General features: G+C 46.4%; 9 protein-coding genes across 9 annotated transcripts; 3 read left to right on the top strand and 6 right to left on the bottom strand.

Annotated features, from left to right (window-relative positions):
* Positions 1 to 421: 421 nt before the first annotated feature.
* Positions 422 to 2359, bottom strand: H6S33_006432 (uncharacterized protein; the record flags this gene model as incomplete). Its single annotated transcript, XM_044837781.1, has 4 exons — positions 422 to 1146; positions 1256 to 1491; positions 1565 to 1795; positions 1881 to 2359. 4 exons carry the CDS (start codon positions 2357 to 2359, stop codon positions 422 to 424), a joined length of 1671 nt encoding a protein of 556 aa, XP_044689959.1.
* Positions 2360 to 5651: 3292 nt separating this feature from the next.
* H6S33_006433 (uncharacterized protein) lies at positions 5652 to 7223 on the top strand (the record flags this gene model as incomplete). The annotated part of the gene is made up of 1 exon (XM_044837782.1): positions 5652 to 7223. The coding sequence occupies one exon, from the start codon at positions 5652 to 5654 to the stop codon at positions 7221 to 7223; it is 1572 nt and encodes a 523-aa protein (XP_044689960.1).
* A 1141-nt stretch (positions 7224 to 8364) lies between these two features.
* On the top strand, positions 8365 to 10532 carry H6S33_006434 (uncharacterized protein; the record flags this gene model as incomplete). The annotated part of the gene is made up of 9 exons (XM_044837783.1): positions 8365 to 8410; positions 8508 to 8674; positions 8746 to 9067; positions 9122 to 9249; positions 9318 to 9399; positions 9451 to 9494; positions 9545 to 9663; positions 9714 to 10410; positions 10470 to 10532. The coding sequence occupies 9 exons, from the start codon at positions 8365 to 8367 to the stop codon at positions 10530 to 10532; spliced, it is 1668 nt and encodes a 555-aa protein (XP_044689961.1).
* A 436-nt stretch (positions 10533 to 10968) lies between these two features.
* On the bottom strand, positions 10969 to 11423 carry H6S33_006435 (uncharacterized protein; the record flags this gene model as incomplete). The annotated part of the gene is made up of 3 exons (XM_044837784.1): positions 10969 to 11021; positions 11096 to 11186; positions 11277 to 11423. 3 exons carry the CDS (start codon positions 11421 to 11423, stop codon positions 10969 to 10971), a joined length of 291 nt encoding a protein of 96 aa, XP_044689962.1.
* A 923-nt stretch (positions 11424 to 12346) lies between these two features.
* On the bottom strand, positions 12347 to 12970 carry H6S33_006436 (uncharacterized protein; the record flags this gene model as incomplete). Its single annotated transcript, XM_044837785.1, has 4 exons — positions 12347 to 12574; positions 12655 to 12669; positions 12789 to 12895; positions 12960 to 12970. Coding segments are annotated over 4 exons (361 nt in total), but the record flags the coding sequence as incomplete, so codon positions are not given.
* Positions 12971 to 15462: 2492 nt separating this feature from the next.
* Positions 15463 to 16786, top strand: H6S33_006437 (uncharacterized protein; the record flags this gene model as incomplete). The annotated part of the gene is made up of 5 exons (XM_044837786.1): positions 15463 to 15742; positions 15825 to 15860; positions 15925 to 15978; positions 16099 to 16528; positions 16600 to 16786. 5 exons carry the CDS (start codon positions 15463 to 15465, stop codon positions 16784 to 16786), a joined length of 987 nt encoding a protein of 328 aa, XP_044689964.1.
* A 1825-nt stretch (positions 16787 to 18611) lies between these two features.
* H6S33_006438 (uncharacterized protein) lies at positions 18612 to 20025 on the bottom strand (the record flags this gene model as incomplete). The annotated part of the gene is made up of 3 exons (XM_044837787.1): positions 18612 to 18669; positions 18732 to 19185; positions 19236 to 20025. 3 exons carry the CDS (start codon positions 20023 to 20025, stop codon positions 18612 to 18614), a joined length of 1302 nt encoding a protein of 433 aa, XP_044689965.1.
* Positions 20026 to 20611: 586 nt separating this feature from the next.
* H6S33_006439 (uncharacterized protein) lies at positions 20612 to 21964 on the bottom strand (the record flags this gene model as incomplete). The annotated part of the gene is made up of 7 exons (XM_044837788.1): positions 20612 to 20667; positions 20730 to 20987; positions 21051 to 21528; positions 21582 to 21674; positions 21735 to 21772; positions 21833 to 21851; positions 21926 to 21964. The coding sequence occupies 7 exons, from the start codon at positions 21962 to 21964 to the stop codon at positions 20612 to 20614; spliced, it is 981 nt and encodes a 326-aa protein (XP_044689966.1).
* A 2301-nt stretch (positions 21965 to 24265) lies between these two features.
* Positions 24266 to 25279, bottom strand: H6S33_006440 (uncharacterized protein; the record flags this gene model as incomplete). Its single annotated transcript, XM_044837790.1, has 4 exons — positions 24266 to 24635; positions 24696 to 24975; positions 25041 to 25188; positions 25250 to 25279. 4 exons carry the CDS (start codon positions 25277 to 25279, stop codon positions 24266 to 24268), a joined length of 828 nt encoding a protein of 275 aa, XP_044689967.1.
* Positions 25280 to 26363: the final 1084 nt, after the last annotated feature.

The following is a 26363-nucleotide window of genomic DNA, read 5'->3' on the forward strand; positions in this document are numbered from 1 at the left end:
AAGAAAAAAAGGTCATGTTTTGGCCGTTCAGCCCGTTTCAAGATACGCATATATTCTTCGCCCCAAGCATTTACTGTGGGGTACTACTCCTTCTCGGATCACATAAAAGCAGGCGTTGTAGATATGGGAAGGGCGTAAAGCAACATGGACAAACAGAAACTCCAATGGGCACCGAACTGATGGAAGAAAACACAATCCCTTGAGATAATAATAACAATAAAAGCACCAGAAATAAAACAAGTACTCCGGCCCCCAATTCCAGGTCGCCGCCCAAAAACAAAAGACAAAAGAAAGGAATGGAAAGGAATGAAGCGGGAAGACTACAATTAATCTTTTGAGGGAAAGCAAAAACACCAGCCGACATCATGGAACCCATATACAAGAAGAAAGTAGAAAAGAGACTCGTCAGAAAAAAGCACATTCATATCTTTTCCCCATAGTGTTGTTGCCATCGATTTATTTTACTCGATAACATTTCCATCATTTCTAACGCTCCCGGCTGCATATCGCCAACCAACATCTCGGTTGCTTTCTCGAGCACCTTAACAGTTCCATTGTTACCGTTTATTTGAATTTGTGGTAGATCTTTGCTATCAGGGGCGGTGCCTGAGGTTGGTGTGACTGCCTTTGATGTGTCTTGCGGTGTGCTGAAATTGCTAACAGGGGTACCTTTCTCCTCCATCCAAGATAGATATGCATAGATATCGCTTTGCCTCGAGTTGGCCATCTCAATTTGTGTACGTGTGATGAAATCTGAGATTCCGTTTACTCGCCTCTTCATCTCGTTTATGCTCATCCTAGCCTGAGGTATTCTGGGCTTTGTTGGCTTATCGAGGATGGTAGTGCTGGGGTCTGCCTTCTGGGCCTGGGCGCCCCCAGTGGATGAATGATCTCTCGTCATAACATGAGGAGATGTGATGCTGGCATCATTGGGGTCCTCAGATTGGCGATGGCGATAGGCTCCACGACGTCGAGAGGTGCCACCGTTTGTCTGTCCGTTACGCCCACCACGCTTAGCTGGTTGTTGTGGGGTGTCTGGAACAGCCTCGATAGGCGGCGGCGGATTGATCGCTTCTTCTGTTGAGGGCTTTTGAAGATTGCGGTTATTAGAACGAGGTGGCGGGTATTCGTCTGAGTGCTCAGAATCTGTTTACAAAGCATACCGTTAGATATGCCATTTGACTATGATTCATGCTTCATTGGAGAGGTATAAGGGATATAGGAGAAAGAACAATCAGAAGATACCAAGACATACCTTCTTTTCTCACTTCCTTATTCTTTTCTCCACCTCTGTTTCTAGTGGAGGTCCGTTTTCCAGTCACAGAAGAGCTAGTAGTGGTGGAGTTACGGGCGGCCGCACCGCGTGATTTTTTAGTCGAGCATGGTGCAGCAGCCGTCTTCCCGTGCTTTTCATCTCCTGAAGAGACGGGTCCGTTGGTGGGCGAATCCGGTGAATCGGAAGTTCTCATTCGTTTCGAATCTTGCTTTGGTCTACCACCCCAGCATCAGCCATCCCGTCCTGCCTTTGAAATGTTACTGTTTAGATGTGGCAGCGAAAACTCACTCGTCGGATCCCTCGCTGGTGCCTCGTTTGCGGCCTCTCGAGCTTGTTCCTCGCGTAGAACTTCCGGACGCTTTGTCGTGTTTGCTCTCTTCGAGCACCTTCTTCAGAAGGGCATCATCATATTCGGCATCACGGGAGTTCATAGTAGTCCGCCGTTTGTGAGATTGCTCCTTGCTATTGATTGGTGAAGTAGGCTCAGATTGTGTGGGGAGATAAAGGGAGGTCCGCATTCTGAGGTAGACAGACACGTTAGAATTTGATCGTCAGGTCATCTAACAAGCCAGATGAATGAAATGGGTCGGAGAATGAAACTCACCCAGATTTACTGTGTCCGAGCTTATGCAATTCTGGCTTACACCTTTCACAGTAGTAATTTTCTGGGGTGGACGCCTGGTCTGTGATGCCTACACAAAATCCGTGTTGCCAAACATGGCACTGATCACACTGGATGAAGAGACCATCCGCAGAATCGGCTTGTTCATCGTCACTGCCCTGGTATTCCTGATGGCCACAGATGCATCTGGTGATCTCATCCTCTTGCGAAGTCTCATCGACTTCCTCATCACCGTTACCGTTCGTTTCTGTGGGTGCTTCAGGAAGCGATTCAAACGCGGGCTCTGGGTGATCTCCACGTCGAGAGTAGGTAGTTTCAATTTCGGGATGGGATTCGTTCTCCAGATGCTTCTGGAGGCGGCCACGATTGGATGTAGACGATCCCGAGGAGGACGAAGAATGGGACACTGGCGCTGGATTTGCTGTAGAGCGCGCTCGCGAAGAGCGGCGGGGAGAAACCATGGTGAATAATGGATCTGCTGCGATGTGTGGTAAGGAGTAGTCGTGATGAGAGCAGCGTGGAAAGGATAGGGAGAAGGATGGGGTAGAGAGGAATAAAGGATTGAGGGGAGGAGGGTGCGAGTAGAGGAGGAAAACCCGAGGGGTGAGGGGTGTTGGGAAGCAGATACAATCGAGCCAGAGAGTGATTAGGTGCAATGGGGAGGGGATGAGAAAAGGTTAGGAAGCGTCTTAAGAATGGTAGAGAAGACTAGGACGACAGCGGCGAAGGAGGAGGGGGAGAAACAACAGCTTGTGCATGGGAGGATGGAGGAGGAGTAGGAAGAGCAACACTTGAGGAAACTGAGCGAGTGTGTGCGTGCCTAAGTGTAAGGGAGGGCGAGCGTGAGTGACAGGAAGATGGACCAGTGGGAAGCGGAGAGCGGGTGGTAAGGGCGTGTGTGCGTTGAGTGACGAGCCCAGTAACGGAAGTGAGAGACTCAGAGTTTCTCTTCTCTCTCTCTCAGCAGCGCGAGCGACGGGAAACGACCGACAGCCATAATACTCCCATAATAGGACACAAAAAGGAACTAGACTAGAACTGCGGCCGAGAGCCAAAGTGGGCTGGGCCTGCGAGTGGAAAAGTGCTGGACAGGCTAAGCCGGTTTGAGCTACCTGCAGCCACTGCCAATCAAGACAAAGTGACGCTCCTTGTGTGGTGTGCACTGCTTGTTGTGCCCGCTGCCTGCTGCTTACTACCCCCCTCCCCCGCTCTAGGCATCGAATGTCAATTTTTGTAAAATAAAATCTTCATTTATATCCCCAGAGACAAACTCACTGTTCCCCTGCTAACTGTCATCGTTATGGTTATTGTTACCATACTACCTATCCTATGTTGGCTTGCGGGATGCAAACGGAAAGGAAAGGTTAGTTAGTAATATCGCCGCATCATCAACCGTTGTTTTCTCCCGGCGCAGGATCGGCTACTGAGGGCCGGCATCTCGAGAGTGTAAAAATAAACACATATTCAACTTGGTGGTGAAATCGCTGAAGTAGTGGTAGTAGACTATTTGCATAGATCAAAGGAGGATGAAGAATAAGGGACCTGGATGGATCTGTTATAAGAGAATCTATTGCTGAGAAGGCGGCTCCTTAGATGTTGTCGGGAAGGGAAGGAAACGCTGGAACCACGATGCGGCGTGCATGAAGTCTTGGCGGTGACGCTGTTATGAGAATAGCAAAGTGCGACATCAAGTACTCCATACAGGCCACAGCACAACAAACATGTACATCTTCAAGTCGCTTACGAAAGAGATGGGATATGATTCAGCACTCCCTGGAGCTGATGCGCATCAGAGATGAGAGGGTTCGTCTCCAGATTTCCAGGATGGTGAGTAAATCCTATGCGTAGTGCACAAAGCGTTCGTTGTCCTAGAGATACTAGCGTCGTGTATGTTGAATTCATTCATCCAGACGATTCTGCTTTGACAGCTAATACGATGGGAGAAGAGTGGTGGAAAGAAGAGATGCCCCCAGAAACCATGTGGGTTGCATCTCCTAGAAAGTCTGGACAGCCTAGCAAAAGCTACATACAGGTATGTAAGTAGTCATCACGGATATCCCAAGGCTTTGAAAATAAGCTACGGTCCAGAGTGCATTGAAGTACTATTGCACCCAGTACCGTTATGATCTGATACCCGGTCCAGGAGCATCTGATCGTGATTGCAGTAATGCACAAGCTGCAGACTGCGTTGGATAGACTTCACCAGCTCCTATTCGTCACGTTTTATATCCTATCTGCTATTGTTCTTCTATGATTTCTGGTTTCTGCGGAGCGGTGGATTTAAAGTGCGGGGTATCAAAGTCGCACTTTAATTGCAATACATACATAATGCTTATAGATTTGTGAACTCCGAACATACGGTACTCTGCGGTGTCATGTAGAATACGGTGGAGTAGAGCCGCCTGTACTTTAGAGGGCAGCTTGGAGTTTGTATGTTGTGCCTTTACCTTTCCCCATTGGCTGTAGTATCCCGCACCACGCCCCAGGCACTAACAGCGGAACTATCCTTTTCCAGTCTAAACGTCTTGAACCGCTCAGCTTCTTTTGTCCGTTGGAAATCGTGACTGCTATCAGCCAAAGAGTTTGACGGTACGAGTACAGTATTGTTGGCCGTATAATGACCCGCGAGAAATGGCCAGTTTAGCCGGTTCTGATTCCCGAGGGTCAAAAGAGATCAGGTACGAGCCGGTATCCTGAATTTGTGCTTACAGCAGAGTATTTACATCTTTGAGGAAAGAGTTGACTGGGCGCGGGGATATCGATAAGCACTTATCGGGAGATCATATGTACATGTACCTACATAACATGTACATACATATGCTATACATGTATATACAGAGGAATCGAAGAATTGCTTAGAAAGTAAAACAAAGTAAAGTATCGAGTCATTAGGATGTGTTGTTTTACGTCTGGACGTTTATTATGGACGATATCTTTTCGTATGTGCATACATACCTGGAAAGACCATCAATTTAGACTTAGACGACTTTACGACATCAATCATTATGAATCAAAGCAACCCAAGCTTCGGGGAAAGTAGATAAGGTGACGATCAGGGCAAGTCGACATTGGATATCGGCGGGTACGCAGAGCCATTGGACGGGGTGTGGGACCAGCTTGCCCTATCGAGCCCCTTCAGTGAGTGCCGAGATGCAGCGCAAGGACTCCAACCAGCAAGTCCCACCTCACTCACACACTCCCTTACACACACTCATCCACATCTCGCCCAGATACCATCGTCGTTCTCGCCATCGGTTTCTAAGGTTTAGCTACTATTGTGTGTCTATACACAGAATCGCCCATCTCCGGTGCTGATATATTCGGTCTATTCTGCAAGGCAAGTGCCCCTCGTTGCTTCTTTGTGTGGGCAAAAGGAGGGCCATGTGCTGTGTGTGGGGCAGTCAATTTCCATACATAAATATACTCCCATTGTCCCTGGGCCTTCGTCACCATTCTCTTACCTGACTGTTTTTATTACCTGCAGAGTGATTTCCTCCAATAATATTGACAATCCCATATATACGCTCGACCACGATTACTCCATTTACCCCCACCACCAACCTAAAACACACCATCCAGAGGCATCTCCAGTTAAATCTTCCCGGGAAGCTCCTTTTTACCAGCCACGATGTCTGCCGCTGTGGGTATGGATCTCCCCATCCCACCCTATCCCCTCTATCCTTGGGAACCCTACACACGTATCCCCCACTCTTTGCCCTAGATCACCATCTACAACAGTCCTATATTCAATGCATGAGGAAATCAGGACTCAATAAAAGATTGTGGGGAACAGCAGATAGTAGCTACAGTTTGGTGCACGGACGCCCCATTAGGCCCCTCCCGAAACGTCGACTCCGTTCACGACTGTCCGAGGATGCCAGTGCTGCTCTGTTCGGTCCTTCGCAGCAACCAGCTACCCCACTATTCTACTTTCCATACAGCAATTACGCTGGAGACACTGCTCTAGGTGGTACCGGTACATCTATTGGCTCCGGTACGGGGAATCATAATATAGGGGATAGCCTGCAGGACTCGTCGGATGAGGAGGATAACTCCAATGCATCGGTTTCCCGTGGTGTCGGGAATGATGGTTCTGGTGTAACGGAGGGTGCTGCTGGTCCGACAGACTCCTGTGAGTGGTCCGAGAATACCAATAATAAGAAGAAGCGGAAGATCCCAACACCTGCAAATTCGGGGGGTACATGTAATGTTGGAGGAAATGGGCCCGGCGGGGGCGGATCTCAGTCTTCTTCCGGGTTTTCACCTACCCCAACTTCTACACCTCGGAGCCGTTGGAAATCGAGTGGTTCTACACAGAGATCGCCGTTATCTACTATTTCTTCAGCGAACCACGCATCCTTACGGAGGAATTGCCGGAGATACTCATCCTCACCGTCAACTGATGCGTTCGTTAAAAAGGCAACTGGCGGGAAGTCTTCTGGGGATGAACCTGTGACTCCCTCAAAAGCAAGGCGTCGGGCTGAAGATAGTGGTAATTTAGCTGGGTTACCACCACCGCCGAAACAAACTCAATTCACTTTTGTTTGTGAATCACCGGTTTCCGCAAGCTTAGCGTTTTCCACATCTTCTCTCCATAACTCTACATCTGCCGTCAGAGAAACGGTTATTGTCGGTCCTGGATATCAAAAATCAATGCATACAATTGGGACACAAACATCCCCTATGTCAAATCACACTGCCTATCCTTCTATACCTCAACAGACAAAGAAGAAGCCTGGCAATCGAGCTCCAAATTCTAGACGCGAATATGCCTTCCAGCAACAGCGAAGACGCAGACAGGAAGCAATGGGAGGAAGTGGGACTAATAACGGGGAAAATTGGGTCTGCGAATTTTGCGAGTACGAAATGATATTTGGTGAAGCTCCGGAGGCACTTATACGACAATATGAGATTAAAGATCGTAAAGAACGGCGAAAGATGGCGGAAAAACGACGGCTTCTTGAGAAAGCTAAGCAAAAGGGAAAGAAGAATTCTGGAAAAAATTCTGGAAAGAAGGGAGGCGGTAATACTCATCATAACAATTCAAACTCTACGGCTCCTCCTCCACCTCCGCCCAGCACAACGGACTCCCAAGGAACTCAGAGTGACAATACACCCCTTGCCAGTGCGTCCCAAACTCCAGCGTTGAGGCCGCAACGACATAGCCAACAGGTGCAGACTGAATCCTATCTGGAGGAAAGCAATAACCATGTGAGTACTGGTAGGGGCGCTGGGGGCGGGGGCGGCGGAACAAGGGGCGGAGTCAGTGCCGGAGGTATTGGAAGTGTTGCAGGTGTTAGTAGTGGTGGTGCCTCGTCTTTGTAATATTTTATTTTTCTGATTCTTTTGTTGGCTTGGTCGTGGGTTGCTTTTTTTTGTGTGTTTAATTCGGTCTACTTTTCGTTGGGAGCGAGAAAATAAGCCATGACATCTAGTGGTGTTTATTATACTGGTCTGTTTTTCTTGTTTTCCTGTTTGCAGTTGGAATTGGTTTCGTTTACCTCCCCTCTCACAATACCCTCGCTTTTACTTAAAATTCCACAATCGCTACTGTTGCTCGCTGTTATTTGGATGAATTATTTTAGTCCCATCTAAAATGTTGAGCACACCATGAGGAGGCGCCTGTGTTCTATTCACACACTTTAATTACCTAGCTACATTCTTGTCTTTTAAACCTCGACTACCTCTTCCACATCACATATACCTTCCATCATATTCTCTCCACTTATCTAAGGTGTTGTTACCTTGGAGGATACTTATTATCCTTTAGGTGATTTCTGTCATGTGTGTGGTGACATTTCTCCCTATGGTAAATAGCATTTCCCATCGGGATATGGGGATATTGAGCACAAATGAAATGATGACTACACCAAGAAAAATAATAAGGAGCATTTTCTTCATTATTTCTTGTAGTCCGGTTTAATAACAGGCCCTGGAATTTCTTTTATAACGAAATGAGTCTTTTCTAACATAGTACTATCATGGAGTTGGCCTTGTGATGAGCTAGGATCGGCCTATAACTCATGATGTAGGTTGAAGCTAGAGTTTAAATGATAATAGGCTTACTTGCAGAAAAATCCCAGCTACGAGTCCAATTTCTAACATCATGGCGAATACTAAATCACCCCATCAAATCATTGGTCCATACAAATGGAATAAGATTTTTTGGATTGAGGCGGCGCACGGGCCATTTAGTACATTTATTAGCCACCGCCACAGTTCAAAAAAGTTCGCGGCTCCTGTTATCCACGACACCCCTCCACCTCAACAGTTCAACCCCACAACGCCAATTTATTGTCACCTATCAATCACGAAAGGTAACTGAATCTATCTATCTTCACTGAAGCTTCCCAAAATAATCAGTGAAGTAGGTTGCTAACCATCATAATAGATAGCTTCTTTCTTTCTCTTTCTGCCCCTCGATCCTTCGTTTCCAACCCCACCTCTATTTGCTTCATAAGCAGCCATGGCATTTAATGGGCAAACTCCCACGATTATCGTGCTGAAAGAGGGTATTTAATCCCTTTTACTTCATACTGATTCTTAACCTGACCCGCCCTAGGGCAAGGAAAGGTCTGAAAAGCTGATTCGGTGGTGGTCCTTATGCAGGAACCGATGCCTCCCAGGGTCGTGGTCAAATCATCTCCAACATCAACGCATGTTTGGCGGTTCAGGATACCATAAAGTCTACATTGGGACCCTATGGTGGAGATTTACTCCTCGTAGATGCGAACGGACGACAGACCATTACGAATGATGGTGCTACAGTCATGAAGGTATGTCTACCTAATCGAGACTTACTACGTTAAGACCACAGATTTGTTAAGACATAGCTATGCTTCTACAGTTACTGGATATTGTACATCCTGCCGCCCGGATATTGACAGATATTGCTCGCTCCCAAGATGCTGAAGTCGGTGATGGAACTACCTCGGTTGTCGTCTTAGCTGGGGAGATTTTGAAGGAGAGTAAGCAGTTTGTGGAGGAAGGAGTTAGCTCACAGGTCATAATCAAGGGATATAGAACTGCTGCTAGATTGGCCGAGAATAAGATCAAGGAAATTGCGGTTAGAATTGAAAAGGGGGACAGGAGGGATACTTTGCTGAAGTTGGCAACAACCGCTATGAGCTCGAAGCTTATCAAGAGGAATTCTACCTTCTTTGCTAAGAGTACGAGCTGCGCTTTCTGATCGTTATGTAATAAGTACTAATATTTAATCCTAGTGTGCGTGGATGCGGTCATGTCATTGGACCAAGAGGAGCTCAATGAAAGGCTTATCGGAATGAAGAAAGTACCCGGAGGTGGTCTGCAAGACTCGCTATTTGTCAACGGTGTGGCTTTCAAGAAAACCGTAAGTTTTGAGTCTCATTTATGGGAGCCCTCTATTATTTCGGAATTTTAACTGAGTTGAGCCCTTAGTTCTCTTATGCCGGTTTTGAACAACAACCCAAGTCCTTCAAGAACCCTAAAATTGTGTGCTTAAACGTTGAGTTGGAACTGAGTGGGTCTATCTTCAATATAAATTAAACAACTGTGCTAATACAAGTCGTAGAGAGTGAAAAGGATAATGCCGAGGTTCGAGTAGAGCAGGTTTCGGTAAGTAGTAACCATCTCTCAAGTTTTTACATACTAACAGAGACTTGTAGGAATACCAAGCTATAGTAGACGCCGAATGGCAAATCATTTTCCAAAAACTCGAGGCACTGGCGAATACTGGGGCAAAGGTCGTTCTCTCAAAACTGCCAATTGGAGATCTTGCCACACAGTATGTAGTAGTCACGGCTCAATGCTTGCAAAATGCTAAATGTTGTGTAGGTATTTCGCCGATAGAGACATCTTCTGCGCTGGTCGTGTCACTGCGGATGATATGGATCGCGTCGTCAAGGCCGTCGGAGCCAGCGTCCAATCCACCTGCTCAGATATCCACGACAAGCATTTGGGAACTTGTGAAAGCTTTGAGGAACGCCAAATTGGTGGTGAGCGTTTTAATTTCTTTGAGGGTTGTCCTGCAGCCAAGACTTGCACTCTGGTTCTTCGTGGTGGTGCCGAGCAATTTATCGCTGAAGTTGAACGTTCCCTCCACGACGCTATTATGATTGTTAAGAAGGCTGTTAAAAACGACTACATTGTCGCTGGTGGTGGTGCCCTTGAGATGGAAATCTCCAAGTACCTCCGCGAGTACTCCCGCACCATTGCTGGTAAGCAGCAGCTCATTATCGCTGCTTTTGCAAAGGCGCTTGAAATTATTCCCCGACAATTGTGCGATAACGCTGGCTTCGATGCCACTGATATCTTGAACAAACTTCGTATGCGTCACCATAACGGCGAGACTTGGGCTGGTGTCGACATCGTTAATGAGGGCATCGCAAACAACTTGGAGAAATTTGTGTGGGAGCCTACTGCCGTGAAGATCAACGCTATTCAGGCTGCTACTGAAGCAGCTTGTTTGATCTTATCGGTCGATGAAACTGTAAAGAATAAGGAATCAGAACAGCCGCAAGGCGGTCCTCCTGTGAGTAGTATTATTCTTACTTGAAGTTCCGATTGCTAATACAATATCCACCTTCATAGATGCCCCGTGGTGCAGCCCAGCGGGCCATGAGAGGGAGAGGAAGGGGTATGCCAAGACGATAAAGCCCCAAGTATGAAAAAGGGATAGTCTTGGAGTAAAAGTAAATTTCTATATCGAGGTAGATGAAAAATGCATATTCATGATCAATCATCATGCACTAAAGTCATGCTCGGTTTATAGATTTTGACCGAACTAAATATCCTTGCTTTTTTAATAAGTAGCTAATTTGGCTATATTCTTGATACCTACTTTTCTATTCACGCGGTACACAGAATGTGCAAATTATCGAATATATATTGAGATCCAGGCTTGTATAATCTGTTTTCGTCATGTATCAAAGTTTAAAGAATAAAGTATTCGCAGAGGATATCCTAAAAAAGAATGCGCCAGCTTAGAAGCTTCTATTCGATTGATCCATAGCTTTTGTCAATCTACGACGCACCCAATTTTACCTCCCCCCAGCTTTCTTGCCCCGATCTCGCCCACTAACTACCCCGATTACTGTAAACTTTGAATCAATGATACATTATCGCCTTTTAGAAGTATTTGGCCTAAAGTTGTGTTAGCTTGCAAGTAGGAAAGTCTCGTATAGGTGTTCTCCTAAAATCCGATAACGGAAACATACCGAGCTCCCTTCTACTTTCTGCCTCCTCCTTTGTCGCTATCTTGACCTCAACCGCGTCGTCGATTACGAGATTCATGAACTCGTCGAAGCCCTATACCATTAAACATGACATTAGCAATCCGAGCGTAAGATAGCGCGCGGGACGATAACACGACAGCGATTGACGAAAAAAAAAACATACTCTAATCTTGCCCTCGATACGAATGCCAAGCTGCTCGTAGAGCCAAATCTGCACAGTCGAGTGCTGTTGCAAGAGCTTGAAGATGAAGTTGATGGGGGGAAGGAGCACCCTTCTACCACCACCGCCGCCGCCGCCTCGAGACGCCATTTGTATTTCTGGTGGTTGGAGGTGTTGTTTTTGAAGTGTTGGCGGGATGAGTGGGGCTTTTGGTTCGTTGGTAGTTGGCGGGATAGCAGTTGTAGTGATTGTTGTTTGAGGGATGTCGTTAAAGGTTGCACGAGCCGCCCAAGGGCGGACGTGTTTTACTGAGTTAGGTGGAGTGGGCCTTGGCGGAAATCATGAGAAATGGTTCGGTTTCCCTAACCACTCAGGGTTGTGATACATATGGTCCTAATTTTCTCCGGCTATGAAATTTTGAAGCCAGCTAAAGGAACCAGAGGAGAAACTGGGTATTTAAATTCTTTTTTTTTATGTTAGTGGCACTCTAGAATTGAATTCAAGGAACATATGGTGTTTTGATCTTTTGTCATGATATGATACATGTATACAGTCGTTAAAAATAATAGCCCCATGGGGAAAAAACTAAAGAACACATCCAACCCAATATTCAAATACCCAAACTCCCGAATAACACCAAAGAAAAGCGTCAAAGCGTTGCACGCATAAGTGTAAACTCCATTTTAACACCATAACCATCAAAGCACTACATATTTTCGTCTTCGCCGTATTCATACCACCAATCCACTGCCTCCTCCCACGATTCAAATTCATCTTGATCACTCCTCGATCGATTGTGCTTCATACGGAATGGATTGATTAAGAATCCAGATGGGAATCTTTTCTCTATACGGATATGTTCCACCTCGCCAAGAGTACTCGATCCTGAGCTGAGAGGTCTTGGAGTAGGACCAAATCTATTTTCTCCCAGTGGTGTTTTCTCTGCTAGTATAGAAGAGGGTTTAGGGTTTTCTCCGCACCACTCGTAGGGGGGAGCGGGCTCGACATTACTTATGAGTACTATTCTACTAGATTAGTCATGATAATACAGATGTATGGGGAGAGGATCCTACCATCAGAAGACGTATGTAAGAACAGGGACTTCTTTAAGGACAGGGAGGAATGGCAGTGCTCTAGTTCTTGTGACGGCACTGCATGGGCTTGGAATTGTTCTCGCGTATAAGTGTGGGTACTTTTGAAGGAACTATCACTATGTCTCCGTAGTTGCCGGCCGAGTTCCCATTCATGGCGTTGTGAGTTTCGGGAGTCAATAGTTTGGGAGAAGTTGCTAATTGGTTGTTCTACAGGGGTAGCAATAAATTGAGATTAGTACTGTCTTTACGGAGTTTTCCAGAAAGATTGCCTGGATCATAAGACTTACGGTATGAGGAATACGCTATTGCTTTGAATACTTGCGCCACATCCTTTGGGCTGTCGAAGGAAGAAGCCTCGGGTCTATTTAGTTGTTTCTTGATCTTCCTACTAGAAAATGTGAATCTCCGGAACTTTTCCGACCTCGGCGACGACGATCCAAGTCTCGAGTCTGTATCGCTTGAGCCCGAGCTTCTCTGGCTTCCAGGGCCTCGACGTAACGAAGAAGCAAGCTCATTAGTAGAAGGTAACTGTTCGCTTTTCGTATAAATAAATGCTCTTGGTGGATTTGAAGCATAAAGAGTGTACGAGTACCAGTGGTCCATGTTAATGTTGATAGTGGTGCGATTTCCTACGAAAACCGGGCTGGATCATTTGCTCGGGGCCTGCGATGACCATAGGCGAACAGCAGCGAACACATGGGGTACTTTGATTGAAGGCCCGCGCTGGAGAAGGGCAGGCATCATGGAGGGCATACTTATTCAAAAATTTCTCACATATAGTAAACGCAAGGCATCAGAGCAACACAAGCGTTCGATCTGACACTAAAAGATGCTAGATACACTTAGGAAGAACTCGGGGTGCTAGGTGTGTACTTGCATAGAATGACAGATTACAGTTTACAGATGACCGGCTGGCATCGATTAATTCCCAGGGACAGGATTTTGGGGAAGGCACATGAGCAATATTTGGGCAAATCATTTCCAAACCGAACGAAAGAGAGAATTCGTATATTGGGTACTCAGTTTTCTGACCAATAAGCGTTGTGCCGCGAATAAGAGACGGGAGGTTTTGTCCGGAATATCACATAGTACCTGCAAGGATTCCCCACTTCTCCGCTTCTTTTGACCCCAACCTCGGCCTCCAAACGATACAGCCCGGGGTAAGCCCGGTGCTGAATCCTTAGCTTGCCAACTGCCTAAAGGCGAACTGAAACGACTGTTTATGAGCTCTCAATAAACGAGCTGACGACGCCATGAAATAATGGGAAGTTCGGAATACTCGAGAGTTGGAGCGTTTACTAAAAGTATGTCTACATACGTGTAGTATTGAACACTCCCTCCAAAAAACACAACTTAAATAAAAGAAAGACACCAAGTTACGTAGGCTGCAGCACCGGCACTTATGTCGCTAATAAAAGCTTCTGCCGTCAATTCCATGGACTCATAGCGATCCTTCGAAGAGCACATATTTCTTTGAATTAGGGCTGCAGATCTTGCACACTGCTCTCGATCTTGTCAACCACGAACCTTCATAGTATATTTCGCGGACTCCCAGCCGGCAAAAGGGACTTTTGTACTCAAGGGCAGGACAGATTGGTTTAGGTGTGACCTTTCGATCTCTCCAACCACCGGATAGATGGGATTTTTGAGATGAGGCATATACCCTGTATATGCTCCACCGCATGCACGATGTACATACAAACTCAACCTCCTTTCTTTTCTCTATTTGTGACGAAAGATGATACATGAGAATGCGATAATAACCAAGTCATTAAATATTGAACATTGCCAAGGAGTTTTTAACTTCAACTTGCTGTGTTGAGGTTCGCATGTCAATATACGGTTGATGGACTGAGGTTCCTAGAGTCAATGATATGCGTCAAAGCCTTTGCCGAGTGATATCGATCCTAGGAATTTCTTCCGCTATTGCCGGGTTAACGAATTACATTAAATGGCACACTGTGCCCATCCTGTACCGGGTGTGCACGTAAAGTACGGAGACACCCCCATGTCCATTTTTTCATTGGTTGATTTTTGTGTCAACGCCATGGGTAGCAACCAAAGCAACCAATGGTGCCGGATGATTTTTACTGAGACTTATGTGGGGAAAAAATACCGAGATGTTCTCATATATTTTCATTTAAAAAATCGAATTTAATCGTTAAAAATACAAACAAAAAACCAGTAGTATCTCCCCTGCCTACCGCGTCATCTGCATATCATTTCAGGCCGCCAGACTCTGTTGAGGGTTGTTATTTGGTGAAATTGTGGTTGAACAGGAGTCAAATTGAGATGATGGAGGTTGCGTTGCAAAAGCTGGCAACGGGCTACCTCAAATACTTGCTTGGCTGCCAAGTGTCACTTTAATTCATATCAGCCCAATCAGAGTTCTTTCCAAACCCTCATTTTTAAAAATTCCCCAAAAAGGGGTTCTCAGTACTTACCCTTAACCCCCGGTACGTACGCGCGCAGGTGTAGAGTAGGTACCTGATCTCACATAACACAGAACTGTGATGATGATGGTGATGTAAAGATCGAGTGATGGGTGGTGCAAAGGTCGGTAGTGAGCTTCTCGCGCGCCAAGTGATACCGAGACCGAACCGGGTTTAGAGTAGGTAAGTACTTGTATCTATGTATTCATTTGAGCAAGTCCATTGTTTGGTGTTTCAAAAGTTACCGGGACATACCTGCACTAATATAGAAAGCAAGCTTTACAGAGTAACGTGGCGTTAGTACCTCGGATCATTCCGAGAAAGATGCACCGAGCCAGCCCTATTCGAATATTCTATTTCCTTTAAACGTGCAGTGCAATGAAGGACAGGCCGAACAAGCGAACAAGCCAGCCGAATGCAGTAAATATCGCGTATGATTAACTATAAGGTTTATAACTGTAAAACTACTAATTTACCACGGGAATATCGGCGCTCACTCGGGGGATATAACTCCTGGGGAAACACCGGAACATTCGGTATATGCTATCATCGTCCCTTAGAGTAGGATGAGTATATATTAAGCTCTATAGCTCTAATCATTCCTTTCAAATCCAGCACCATCTCTTGCCAGGCCATTTGAGTTGTAATTGTCTACATCCCAACATGCTTTTCTCTGCCGGTCTTCGCGGCTTCGCGGTATCATGTCTTTTCAGCTTTGTTGCTCAACTTGCAACCGGGGCAACGTTCACAAATCCACTCAAAGAAACCAATGGCAGTGACCCCTTCATGGTATATACTGCTGGTTATTACCATCTTTTGACCACAACATGGACCGATATCGAGATCACTCGAGCGACTACTTTAGAAGGATTGAAGACAGCAACACCAACCGTTGTTTGGACAGACACAACCTCATCCCGGGCTGGCAATTTCTGGGCACCTGGTTAGTAGTTTATGACCTGACCCTTTATTGTAGTATTACTACATGTAGTTATGATGTTTACTAATAACTGCTTCGGGTTTAGAGGTTCACTGGATTGATAATACTTGGTGGATTTATTGTATACACACTATACAGCTATATCTATCGGTTTCTCTTCACTTAACTCTAACAATCCTCTACAGATACTGCTGGAACTGAGACATGTTGTGATGGCCAACGTCTACACGCATTGCAAGGTAACTAACACCCACCACTACCGAGGAAAACAAAGCAAGAAAAACAAGGCAATCCTAAATACTCATTCCTCATCGATGGCCTATTTATACGCATCTATCTCTAACATCAATCAACTATAGGCGGTACGGACATTCTCGGAACTTACACCTACAAGTCCCAGCTCAGCTCTGAGTGGGGCATTGACGGCACCGTCCTCCGCACCACCTCAAAGAACTACTTTGTCTGGTCCCGTTTCAGCCCAAACAGCTTGCAGAGCTTGTACATTGCTGAGATGAGCAACGCATATACCATCGGGACGCCATATCTGCTCTCCGAGCCCAAGAACTCATGGGAGACCGTAGGAGGTGCTGTCAACGAGGGCCCAGCTGCGCTTTACCATGGTGGAAAGACTTACTTGACTTTCTCTGCCTCGTACTGCTGGACTACTAGCTATCAATTGGGACTTCTTACTTGGGACGGTAGCGGTGACCCATTGCTATCGAGCTCGTGGACGAAGAGCGGACCGGTGTTTAGCAGTGCGAATGGTAACCTTGGGCCTGGCCACAACGGGTAAGCTCAACTAGATATTGGCTTTTAGATCTGGGGCGGGATCCTTTTGACTAACACTTCACGATTGGTAGGTTTTTCACTAGCCCCGATGGTGCGGAGATTTGGAACGTGTACCACGCAACTTCGGTTTCGACTGGTGCGTGTGATGGGAATAGATACACAATGGCTCAACCGGTTAACTGGAATTCTGACGGGTCTCCAAATTTTGGGTCACCGGATGCTCTTTCCACGAGCTTGAACGAGCCTTCTGGAGAATAGATTAGGAGTTACATGTAATTACTTGGAAAGTTTTTAGGGAAGGTTAAATTTAGAAATATACTTTGGTTAAAGTATTGTTTGAGTCTTAAACGTTTTTTTTTTTTTTTATCAAAAGGGAAGATTCCGGGTGATCAGCTATAGTTTAGATTAGGATAGGACTTATGCCTTGCCCAATTAGAAAACAGTGGGGTTAGATAGGAAAGGAGATCGAAAAATAGAGAAGGAAATCATCTAGTAGACTCTCATCTCAATTGCTTGGGAGATTTTGGCTTAAACTGGCCTTGAAGGAGAATTTTCGATTCTTTCTCCACCTAGTGCAAAAATAAAATAAATCTACAAAAGAAAACCCTAACCCATCATTGATCGCTCCAACTTTAGCTTCGCCGGCCCCCGTCCCCTAAAAATGGGATGGGGGGACTGGTAGAAGAGCTATGTTCCCAATTCAAAAAAATTTGAATATTTACAGTAATAATGATATACCGGGATGGGTCTGTTTGGACCGCCCCCGCTATCGGGACAAGCCAGTACGGGAAAACTTAAGACTTTCGTAGTTGGCGCCAGCTGTAAGAAACAGGAATAAGTATTCCAGAGAAATAGCTTCTTGATGTTTTTGAAATGAACTGGATCTTGGTATATAGACCTAACCCATTCTAAATATATCAGGAAAAGATGGTTATAGGGCGAATAAGTACAAGTAGATGCTTCCAACTGGTGAGAACTGGGTTTAATCACAGAAAATCACTCGGGCATTGCCAATACACAACCATGGCTATTGATTGATTGATTGATAATTCATTAATTGTATGCATCCCGGAGGCTATGAAAAATATGTGACATACCAAAATAACATGAAAATGAAAAAAGCTAAAATAGAAATCTGACAATCCAACCAAAGAAAATGCGTATCCGGACATAAAACCTTTGTAGCAGTCTCTAACCTTCCATTAAACAATATATCCTTTTCCTTGTTCTAGCCCAGTGTCATTCTTCCCTTAGGCTACCCCGCCCCATTTCCAGCTCTCTTGGCTCGCTTCGCGTCTCGTTGTCTCCTCTCTCCAGCTAGTGTCTCCATCGTAGAAATTGGCTCTAGATCTTTTTTGCGATAGGGATACCCGTGATAGTCCATAGTAGCTTTTCCACAGTATCGTGGTGGCCGTTGGCTTGCCTGGCTGCCTCTGTTACGGGACATTCTGTCAGGATATGGTTATCGTTTTGCACTTCCGCACCGCACTCGGATTACAATCATGGCTCACATCCGAGTCCCGACTGGAAAATCATAGTTCTAGAGTTGGCTCTGCCTTGGAAGTTTCAAATTCTCGAGGTATCTCATTGGGCGGAAACCAGTCAGTCACTCATGTAAGGGTTTGTCTGAGGGGTGCATCATGGCGATCATTGGTGTCCTATGTAGAACATTTCAAAATGCGATTACTAGTGGAGTCTATCAATGGCGAATTTGAAAAAGGACTATCGTATAATATGGCTAGAACCATCACCTTAAAGACTGATACATAATTCAGGATTCGAAACGGTTGCAATGCCTATCATATTTTGAAGTCATATAGATCTGATCTCGATTGTAGGCCGACGTTTCATCGTACATAGAACAACGACATCTCAAGAGATCATTATACATAGAGCTTGGATATTGGAAAGCGGCATAGGCAACGCTAGTTCCATGTAATATTAAAACACCTGCAACACCTGATAAACCCCATATAAAAAGTAGTAAAAAGAAAAAGAAAATGCTGGGAGAAGAAACACAACTAATCACCTTTATAGTAATAGGGATTGTAAACATAATCATACGCATAAGTCCAGACCACAACTATTCCCATTGCCGTCTGATAACTGGTCTCGCCGGATCCCACGGTCCATGGATTTCACTAACGCGCACAACAAGTCAGCATATAGAATTTTATCTAAAGCGGAATCATAAAACCCGTACTTCTTGTACTTCTGCAGCCCAATCAGCCACCATCCGCACCCACCCATTCCACCAATAACACCACACACCCAAACGACCGACCATCCCCACCCCACAACAGCACCGAGCCCTCCCGCCGCGCCCAACACAAGCACGACTGTCAATAGCACGTGGAGATTCCAGCTCACATGCTTTAGATACCGCCTGAAGACGGGGAACAGCCCAAACACCTGTATGCTGAATAGGATTAGTGAGAACACGTGTGTGGTGTCCGGAAGGCGCGATGCAAGCACTACAGAGCTCGTAATAGCAGCATTAGTGGGTAATGATGCCGGAAATTTGACTTCAACACCGGACCCGTAGTCGAATCCGAGACAGTTTGCGAGGAAGAGCCATGTCGCGATGGCCCAGATGCTGTCAACGCTTATAGTGGTTGTTAAACTGCGGAGTATGGGGGAGAGGCCGAGTAACGTAACTACTTTGAGTAAGTATCTAGAATATATGGGGGTCTATGTGGAAACCTACAATATATCAAGGCGGCCGATTTCGCAGTTGTGAGTCGTCGAGCCCGCTGCGCATGCTTCATATGTGCTTTGTCGATCTCAGGACTCACTTCTGGAGGTGCCTTTTTGATCGGGGATCCGCTTTCGCCGCTGGTGCTGGCCGGGTATGGCGGGAAATAGCTCCCCGCCGCGCCTGACGCACCATTACCAGACGGCGTGCGCGAATGGAGTCCTCCCGCCGTACCTCCAACTAGATTCCCGGATGGAGTTCTCGAGTGTGGTGCCGCGCCCAGCCCAGCCAACTGGCGCATATCCGTCGCGGCCTCCCTCTTCTCGTAGCCCATATCCCATATTGCCCATCCCGCGACGGTCAGCGCCGAGGACGCAACTGCTACCGCAACGGGGGACACGCGCTCTGCCGATATGGCGATGAAGGACGTAACGAAAATGACGACAGAGGAAAGGTGCTGCACGATCACCGTGGAGTCGGCGACGAGGGAGTAAAAGTCGTAAGGGTGGACATTGATGTTTCGCTGTAACTGGGAGAGAAAGGTAGGATCCACCCAATTGTCGGGGTAGTCTTGCTTGACCCAGAGGAGCTTGCGCCAGGGCTTTCGTTTGCGGGAAGTGCTTCTGCGCGGGTTTGGGGGGGGGTGACGAGGGGGTTGGCTGCTGGGCTGGGTAGGGGGCCAGGGCTGGGCGGGTGGAGTTGTGAGAAGAGGCGGCGGAGAGGGGCGGTGCACTGTTGTCGGTGAAGGCATGTGGAGTTGCGGAGGAGGAGGAGGTGGTGGTGGTGGTGGTGGTGGTGGCATTGTGAGTTATTGGGAGTACTTTAGGTTTTCGAGGTTTGTCTGACGTTGAAATTTACAATTTAGATACATACGTGACAGATGACGTCGCGACGGGATCGTCCGTTTAGGGGTTCTAAGGGGCTCGATAGACCCTTGCTGGAATGGGCCAATGATTGACAGACGTCACACTCAGAAAGATCTTGGGTATAAAAATAAGTCATGTAGGTTTCATCTTATTCGAACTTCTCATGTTCAACGTGCATATAGTTACGCATCAAGGGTAAAATTTATAACAGTAAGCTGCTACAACCACACCAAATCACCAAATCAAAGTGTCAAGAGCCTAAACTAACAACGCACAATTGCGATGAATGGCATATCAAAACTCCAAAGCAGATTAACACCAATCAAATCATCAAAAGCCACTACATTTGCCTAAATTCAATGTGTGCGCGCAGACGCAGAACGCATAGCGAAAGCAAGCAATGATAATGACGAAAAATCAAGAACAAGCATATATTTTTATAATTTTTTTTGTTCCTTCGAAATTCCCTTCACCAGGAAGACCTATTTCTATCATATTTTCGTACAAACAAGATCAACTAACTTACGATGAAGCGTTGATCTTTTCGGCGAGGATTTTCCTCAAGGTAACGGCATCGGCTGTGTAACCAATTAGCATTCATAATCATAGGACGATTAAAGGTAGATGAATTTCTACTCACCGGCAAATGCCCTGATACCTTGACTCAGCTTCTCAGTGGCCATCTGGTCCTCGTTCAAGTACCACCTGAATTCAGGCTCGTTGTCAATGTAAGACTCCTTCTTAATGTCGAGGTTAACGGCATCCTCCGCCGAGAGCTTCTTGGGCACAGTGGCCTGGCTGTTGTAGAGCTCCTCAAGAAGGGCGGGTGAGATGGTGAGGTAGTCGCATCCGGAGAGCTCAGTGATCTCACCGGTGTTACGGAAAGAGGCACCCATGACTGGTTCATCAAATAAGCAACTAGAACAATTATATCACTGAAAAAGAAGACCCCAATACGAACCAATGGTTTTGTAGCCGTGCTTCTTGTAGTAGTTGAAGATGCTCTGGACAGACTTGACACCAGGGTCTTCCTCTGCAGTGTAAGTCTTTCCAGTAGCGGCCTTATGCCAATCCAAGATACGTCCAACGAAGGGCGAGATCAGGAAAGCGCCAGCCTCAGCGGCAGCAATGGCCTGGACAAGCGAGAACATGAGAGTCAAGTTGCAGTTGATACCGTGCTTGCTCTGGAGAACCCTGGCGGCTTGGATACCTTCCCAGGTTGAAGCGAGCTTAATGAGGACACGTTCTTTCGGGATACCAACTGACTTGTACAGGTCAATGATGTGGAGGGCCTTATCGATGGAGGCCTGCTTGTCGAATGAGAGACGAGCATCGACCTCGGTGGAAACCTTTCCTGGAACAATGGCGAGGATCTCCTTGCCGAACTCAACCAAGAGACGGTCAAGGGTGGCGTCGACCTTCTCGTCGATAGAGATGCCCTAGGGGATATGTTAGATGAGAGTGAGTTAGAGCAGGGTTTATGATCATGTACCTTGGCCTTACCGTATTCGACGGCAGCATCGATCAGTTTGGAGTATTCATGCTTCTTTGCGGCGGCGAGAATGAGGGAGGGATTGGTAGTAGCCTATCAATTCGAGTATTAGGGTATGAGCAGACTTGAGAGCATATCTGGCCGGAAAATTACATCTTGAGGCTTGTACTTAGCAATGCTGGCGAAGTCACCTTGAGTAATTGGTTAGTATTAATACCACAACGACGATAGTCTCAATATTACTGGCATACCAGAATCGCAAACAACAGTCTAAGGAAAATTTTGCGGTTAGCCATGTAAGTTCCAACGCAATAGGGTTTAGAATTATAGTAGTAGTAACGTACAGTGCCGGACGCCTTGAGCTGATCGAGAGCGGAAGTCATTATGTGATGTATTCTGAATTGTGAAGGTATCAAATAGAAAATCAATAGCAAATAATGATGACGATGGCGGAGAAAGCTGGTGAGATGGAGAGTAGAAAGAAGGAGAAGAGGAGAAAGGGGGATGGGCAATGCTTTTTACGTAGATGCCGCTGTCGCTAGGTTCTGGGTTTTGGTCGTGGCGGAGCAGCGAAATTTACCAACCCAAACTCAGTTGAGGTGGGGGAGCTCATGGTGGGGCGGGTATTACTTTACTTGCAGTGAGGGGTTAACCTTTTACTCTTTACCTACCTAGCTTACTGCCTTATGCTCTACTGCTCTAGAAAGCAAACCCTTCCGGAGAGGAGAATTAATTGATCAACATAGACACAGGTCTCCTTTCCCTGCTTTCTTCCTCCTTCCTCGCCGCCTTCTCGAACAAGCAGCCACACCCACGTTTCGTCATGGTTTGCCTGTGTTCGCTAGGTTGTAAAGGTTGTAAACCAAAAAATATCGTGAACGTCCCCAACCATAGGCAAACAAAACAAAAATTCTTTCATAATGTGCGCCTAACTACGTAATACCCTTTTTCTTCTTTGCCCGCTGCCGCCGCCTCTACAAAAAAAAAAAAAACCGGTACTCGGGGATATCGATAACGGGCTTTTACCTTTCCGTAATTCCTCGGAGGTTTGGCGCCGGAGGCGGACAGGGAATTTAGCCTGATCTTGGATCTGGTCACCAGCAAACAATTCCGCACCAGGCGGGCTCTCGGCATCGAACGTTGCGGAATTCTTTGTTTCACCGAGAGACAAGGTCCGGGTAAGTAGCTTCGCGGGGCAGTCAAGATCATTTGCATTGCTTGAGGCCCTGGACCGGCCTCTGATAGATCAGGCAGAAAGGAATAATATATTCTTCTCCTCTTTATCATGCAATTGTAGGTGCATGTACCTACGGCGAGCGATTCTCCGGGATTCCCGCGGTGTTGTGCTCCCACATACTGCTGCGAGCCACCTACGGTTTCGTACCCCGTTTAGAGTAGATATAGAGCTCGAAGGCGACGAGTTTCTTTTATTTCATCCCATTGCTCATCTCTCTCGATTGCCAAAGAGGACCCTCTATTTTTTCTTTTTTAAGGAAGCTATGCCGAAGTGGGGGTACGTGCATACCATAAGGCTAGCACCTTGTTGGGAAAGCGGGGGGGAGGGACGGGTCCCCTCTATCATCAGGCTCTCTGAACCGCAAATGAGGACTTGAGGGTATCGTGAACAATTGACAAGACTAATTCCCTCATCGATTAGAATTACGCCGAGAGGGTTGGGACATTGGACCAGAGCTTTCTATGACATTGTGTTGAGCACCCTGAGCTGCTGCTTGAGAGCGGTCTCGATGACGATCCTTGGTAATGCGATGGATGAGAACAGGCGCAATTCGAAGATGCCACTGTTCAGCCAGGCAGACACGTGCCTGCTTGCATGTTACTGAGACGTTGAGCTTCACTTCTTGTCTTACCAAACATCCGGACAAAGAAATTCGAAAGGTAGATTGCCCATCAGCGAGCGTCCACCAAACTTTGGTGGGTGGCAACCGTTGCATCCTGGGGGTAGCGGGCAAAATAGCGGGCAACGCTCGCTGATAGGCAAGCTGGTCTAGGTTCGGGCTAGGTATTCGTAAACCGGATAAACGTTCTCCCGAACTGCTCACTCCAGCGAATACATAGACCCAACAAACCTAATATATCGTTATTTATTTAGAGACGGTGGCTGAATAATTGGCCTGGGGGCAGGGCGACTATTCACATTAGCATCCTTTGGAGCCAGGCACAGTGACTTGGAGACCTCTACTTAAGACCTACATTATCCGCTTCAACCTGTATTTGTGGAGTGATGGGAATTGGTCAAAAAACCCGGGCAGCCCTCGATTACAAGAGCGCTACACAGATTAAAGCACTAAATTGAATGCTGAAAACATATCCAAGGATTTACAACGAATATGATCTCTAGTCTTAGGCCCATTCCCCAGTTCTTTAAGAGCTCTTTAGTTTTGGTAAAGCTTCATAGTAAGCTCGATTCACGTGATCACCCCTTGAACATGAATATTTTACTACAGATTTTTTTTTAATCCAATGGACCAGTGACCAGCCAAGATATATCAAGGTATACTGCTTCTACCCAATGATTGGGCAACTCAAAGAAATTCACAAAATTCACCAATTTCAATGATAAAACTTACAATGGAGTGCAATGTGATAATGGGCCCCTCAACAAGCGCTTGATTTATTGATAAGGAACCTGGTAAATCAAATCATGCAGTATCGTTTACCATCACCTAAACGGTCTGCGCTCCGTAGCCCCTGATGCCCTCGGCGAACTTCCAGCTCTGGTTCTCCAAAGTGATATTCCTCTTCCACTCGACATGTACCTTCTCCTTCCCTTCACCGCTCAAAGGAACCTGTTCCACACCCTCTCCGGTGATGACAGCCATCGAGTATTTGTTCAATGACCTGGCATCACGGTAGAACAATACCTTCATGCACTCCTCAATAGTCTCGATCGCTTTCTCCTTCGTGAGGCTCTTAACAGCGTTTTCGTCGGGGCAGACACGGCGAAGAAGCGGAACCGCAAGATGCGCACCAAACCCGGTAGCAAGCGCGGGAGAAGAGAAGGTAGTGCCGAGAAGATCAGCAGATGCAAGGAACCTAACCACAGTTAACTAAAACAATACTCTCCACATTTCAAACAGCGCGGGGTAAACTCACGGTTTCCCATCATCCCATCCCGCCACAAGGATTGTGTTCCAGAGAGGATCAAATTTACAACGGCGATGGTATAATACCCGACTGAGGTACCTGTATATGTGGCTCGCACGAAGGCTGTGTCCATCGTTCTGGTACTCCTCCTTGATGATCAGCGAGTCTAGAAGCTTCTCGTACATGTGCTGCATGTCCGACATGTCACCGCCGGCACCGACGACTGTATGTGTCCCGACCTGCTTCAGACGCTCAACGTCGGTGAAACGTGCGAGAGAGCCGTAGGACGCTAACAAACGGGGAAGATTAGTATGGGGGAGGTATAGTTGATAACTAGATGGGAGTAAGGAATACCGAGATTATCAGCAGCGATTACGACCCCGCCATTGAACTTGAGTGCGACAACACTAGTACCGGTGACGATCGGCTGTTGAGTGTGCTGCATCGGGTGAGCGCCCTGCAGGTAGGAGTGATCATAGGCACCGTAGACATCGTTTCTGGGCTTGAAGGGTTGGATATGTCAGTTAGGGTGTTGCGGCGGAAATGGTGGGGGATAAGCGTACTCTACCCCAGCCTTCGGGAAGGTGATTCATTGTAGGTGTTGTGAGGAGTTAGCACCGGTATATATAACTCAGGGGGAGTATAGGCAAGAGCTCGATGATGGTGATGGATGAATGATGATGGATGGGTTGACGGTCCAGGGTAGTCTGTGGTTGTTGAAGTTCAAGCAACTTGAAGCTCGCGGGGACCTTTCTGCTTTGGGCTTGGCAGAGATTATGTAGCAACAGAAACCCTAACCCACACAGTTGTGTGAGAGTGATGGTCCATGATTGGTAAACTTTACGACGTGCGCAAACCTTATCCAATTATAAATGACCTAATTAAATTATTGGCAAAGGACTTCCATACCACGAAGGTTACTATTAAAGACTCGGATACCATGGAATCTGGATTTCAACTACTTGTAGTGTCACATGACCTGGCAGCCTGCAAGTTAGACAAAGTTGAACTTGACGAATAGTCCTCTTGCGGTACTGGAAGACCCTTAGCTTTTCTTTCATAGACCAGTCCTGGACGCATTTTTGAAAGCATCGAAGTTGAAAATACATGTAGTTGTCTATTAGAAGGCCTCCTTTGAGGGACAACAATTCACATTATGGACCTTTTGTGGAGTAGCGCTTATGAATGCTACCGGTGTCCAAGGTTTCAAATCTTTTCCGAGTAGTATACGAGTTATTTTTCATCAAAAAATGGTATCGAAGCCCTTTGACCTTAAACTATAGAGTATAAACCCTCTCTTAGATGCTTGTTTGTTGTATAAAAGGCAGTAAAATGAGTGAAAGCCCCAGATTATCATCAGCCTAGCTGGCCAAGTAGAGAGGTATTGGAGCATCTGACTATTTATCTTTGGATCCCTATTAAAGCACGAGGCGAGTTATTTGTCTCTTCAAGTATGGTGAATGATATCCAGACTCCATATCTCCAAATGCACACTCGATTTCTAACCAATCAGAAGAAGGCTGGGCACGAGACAGGCGGTGACTCCATTCATGCCAAATATAAGGAATTGTTATATCTGATTTTTATTTATATTCATTAGTAGCGATATGAGATTACGATATATATTTGACGAGACTAAAGATCCACTTTATGAGCTTCAGAACTCTAGCCTGATAT

Source organism: Morchella sextelata (genome assembly GCF_020137385.1).
Source record: "Morchella sextelata strain SCLS chromosome Unknown scls_20, whole genome shotgun sequence".
Taxonomy (NCBI): domain Eukaryota; kingdom Fungi; phylum Ascomycota; class Pezizomycetes; order Pezizales; family Morchellaceae; genus Morchella; species Morchella sextelata.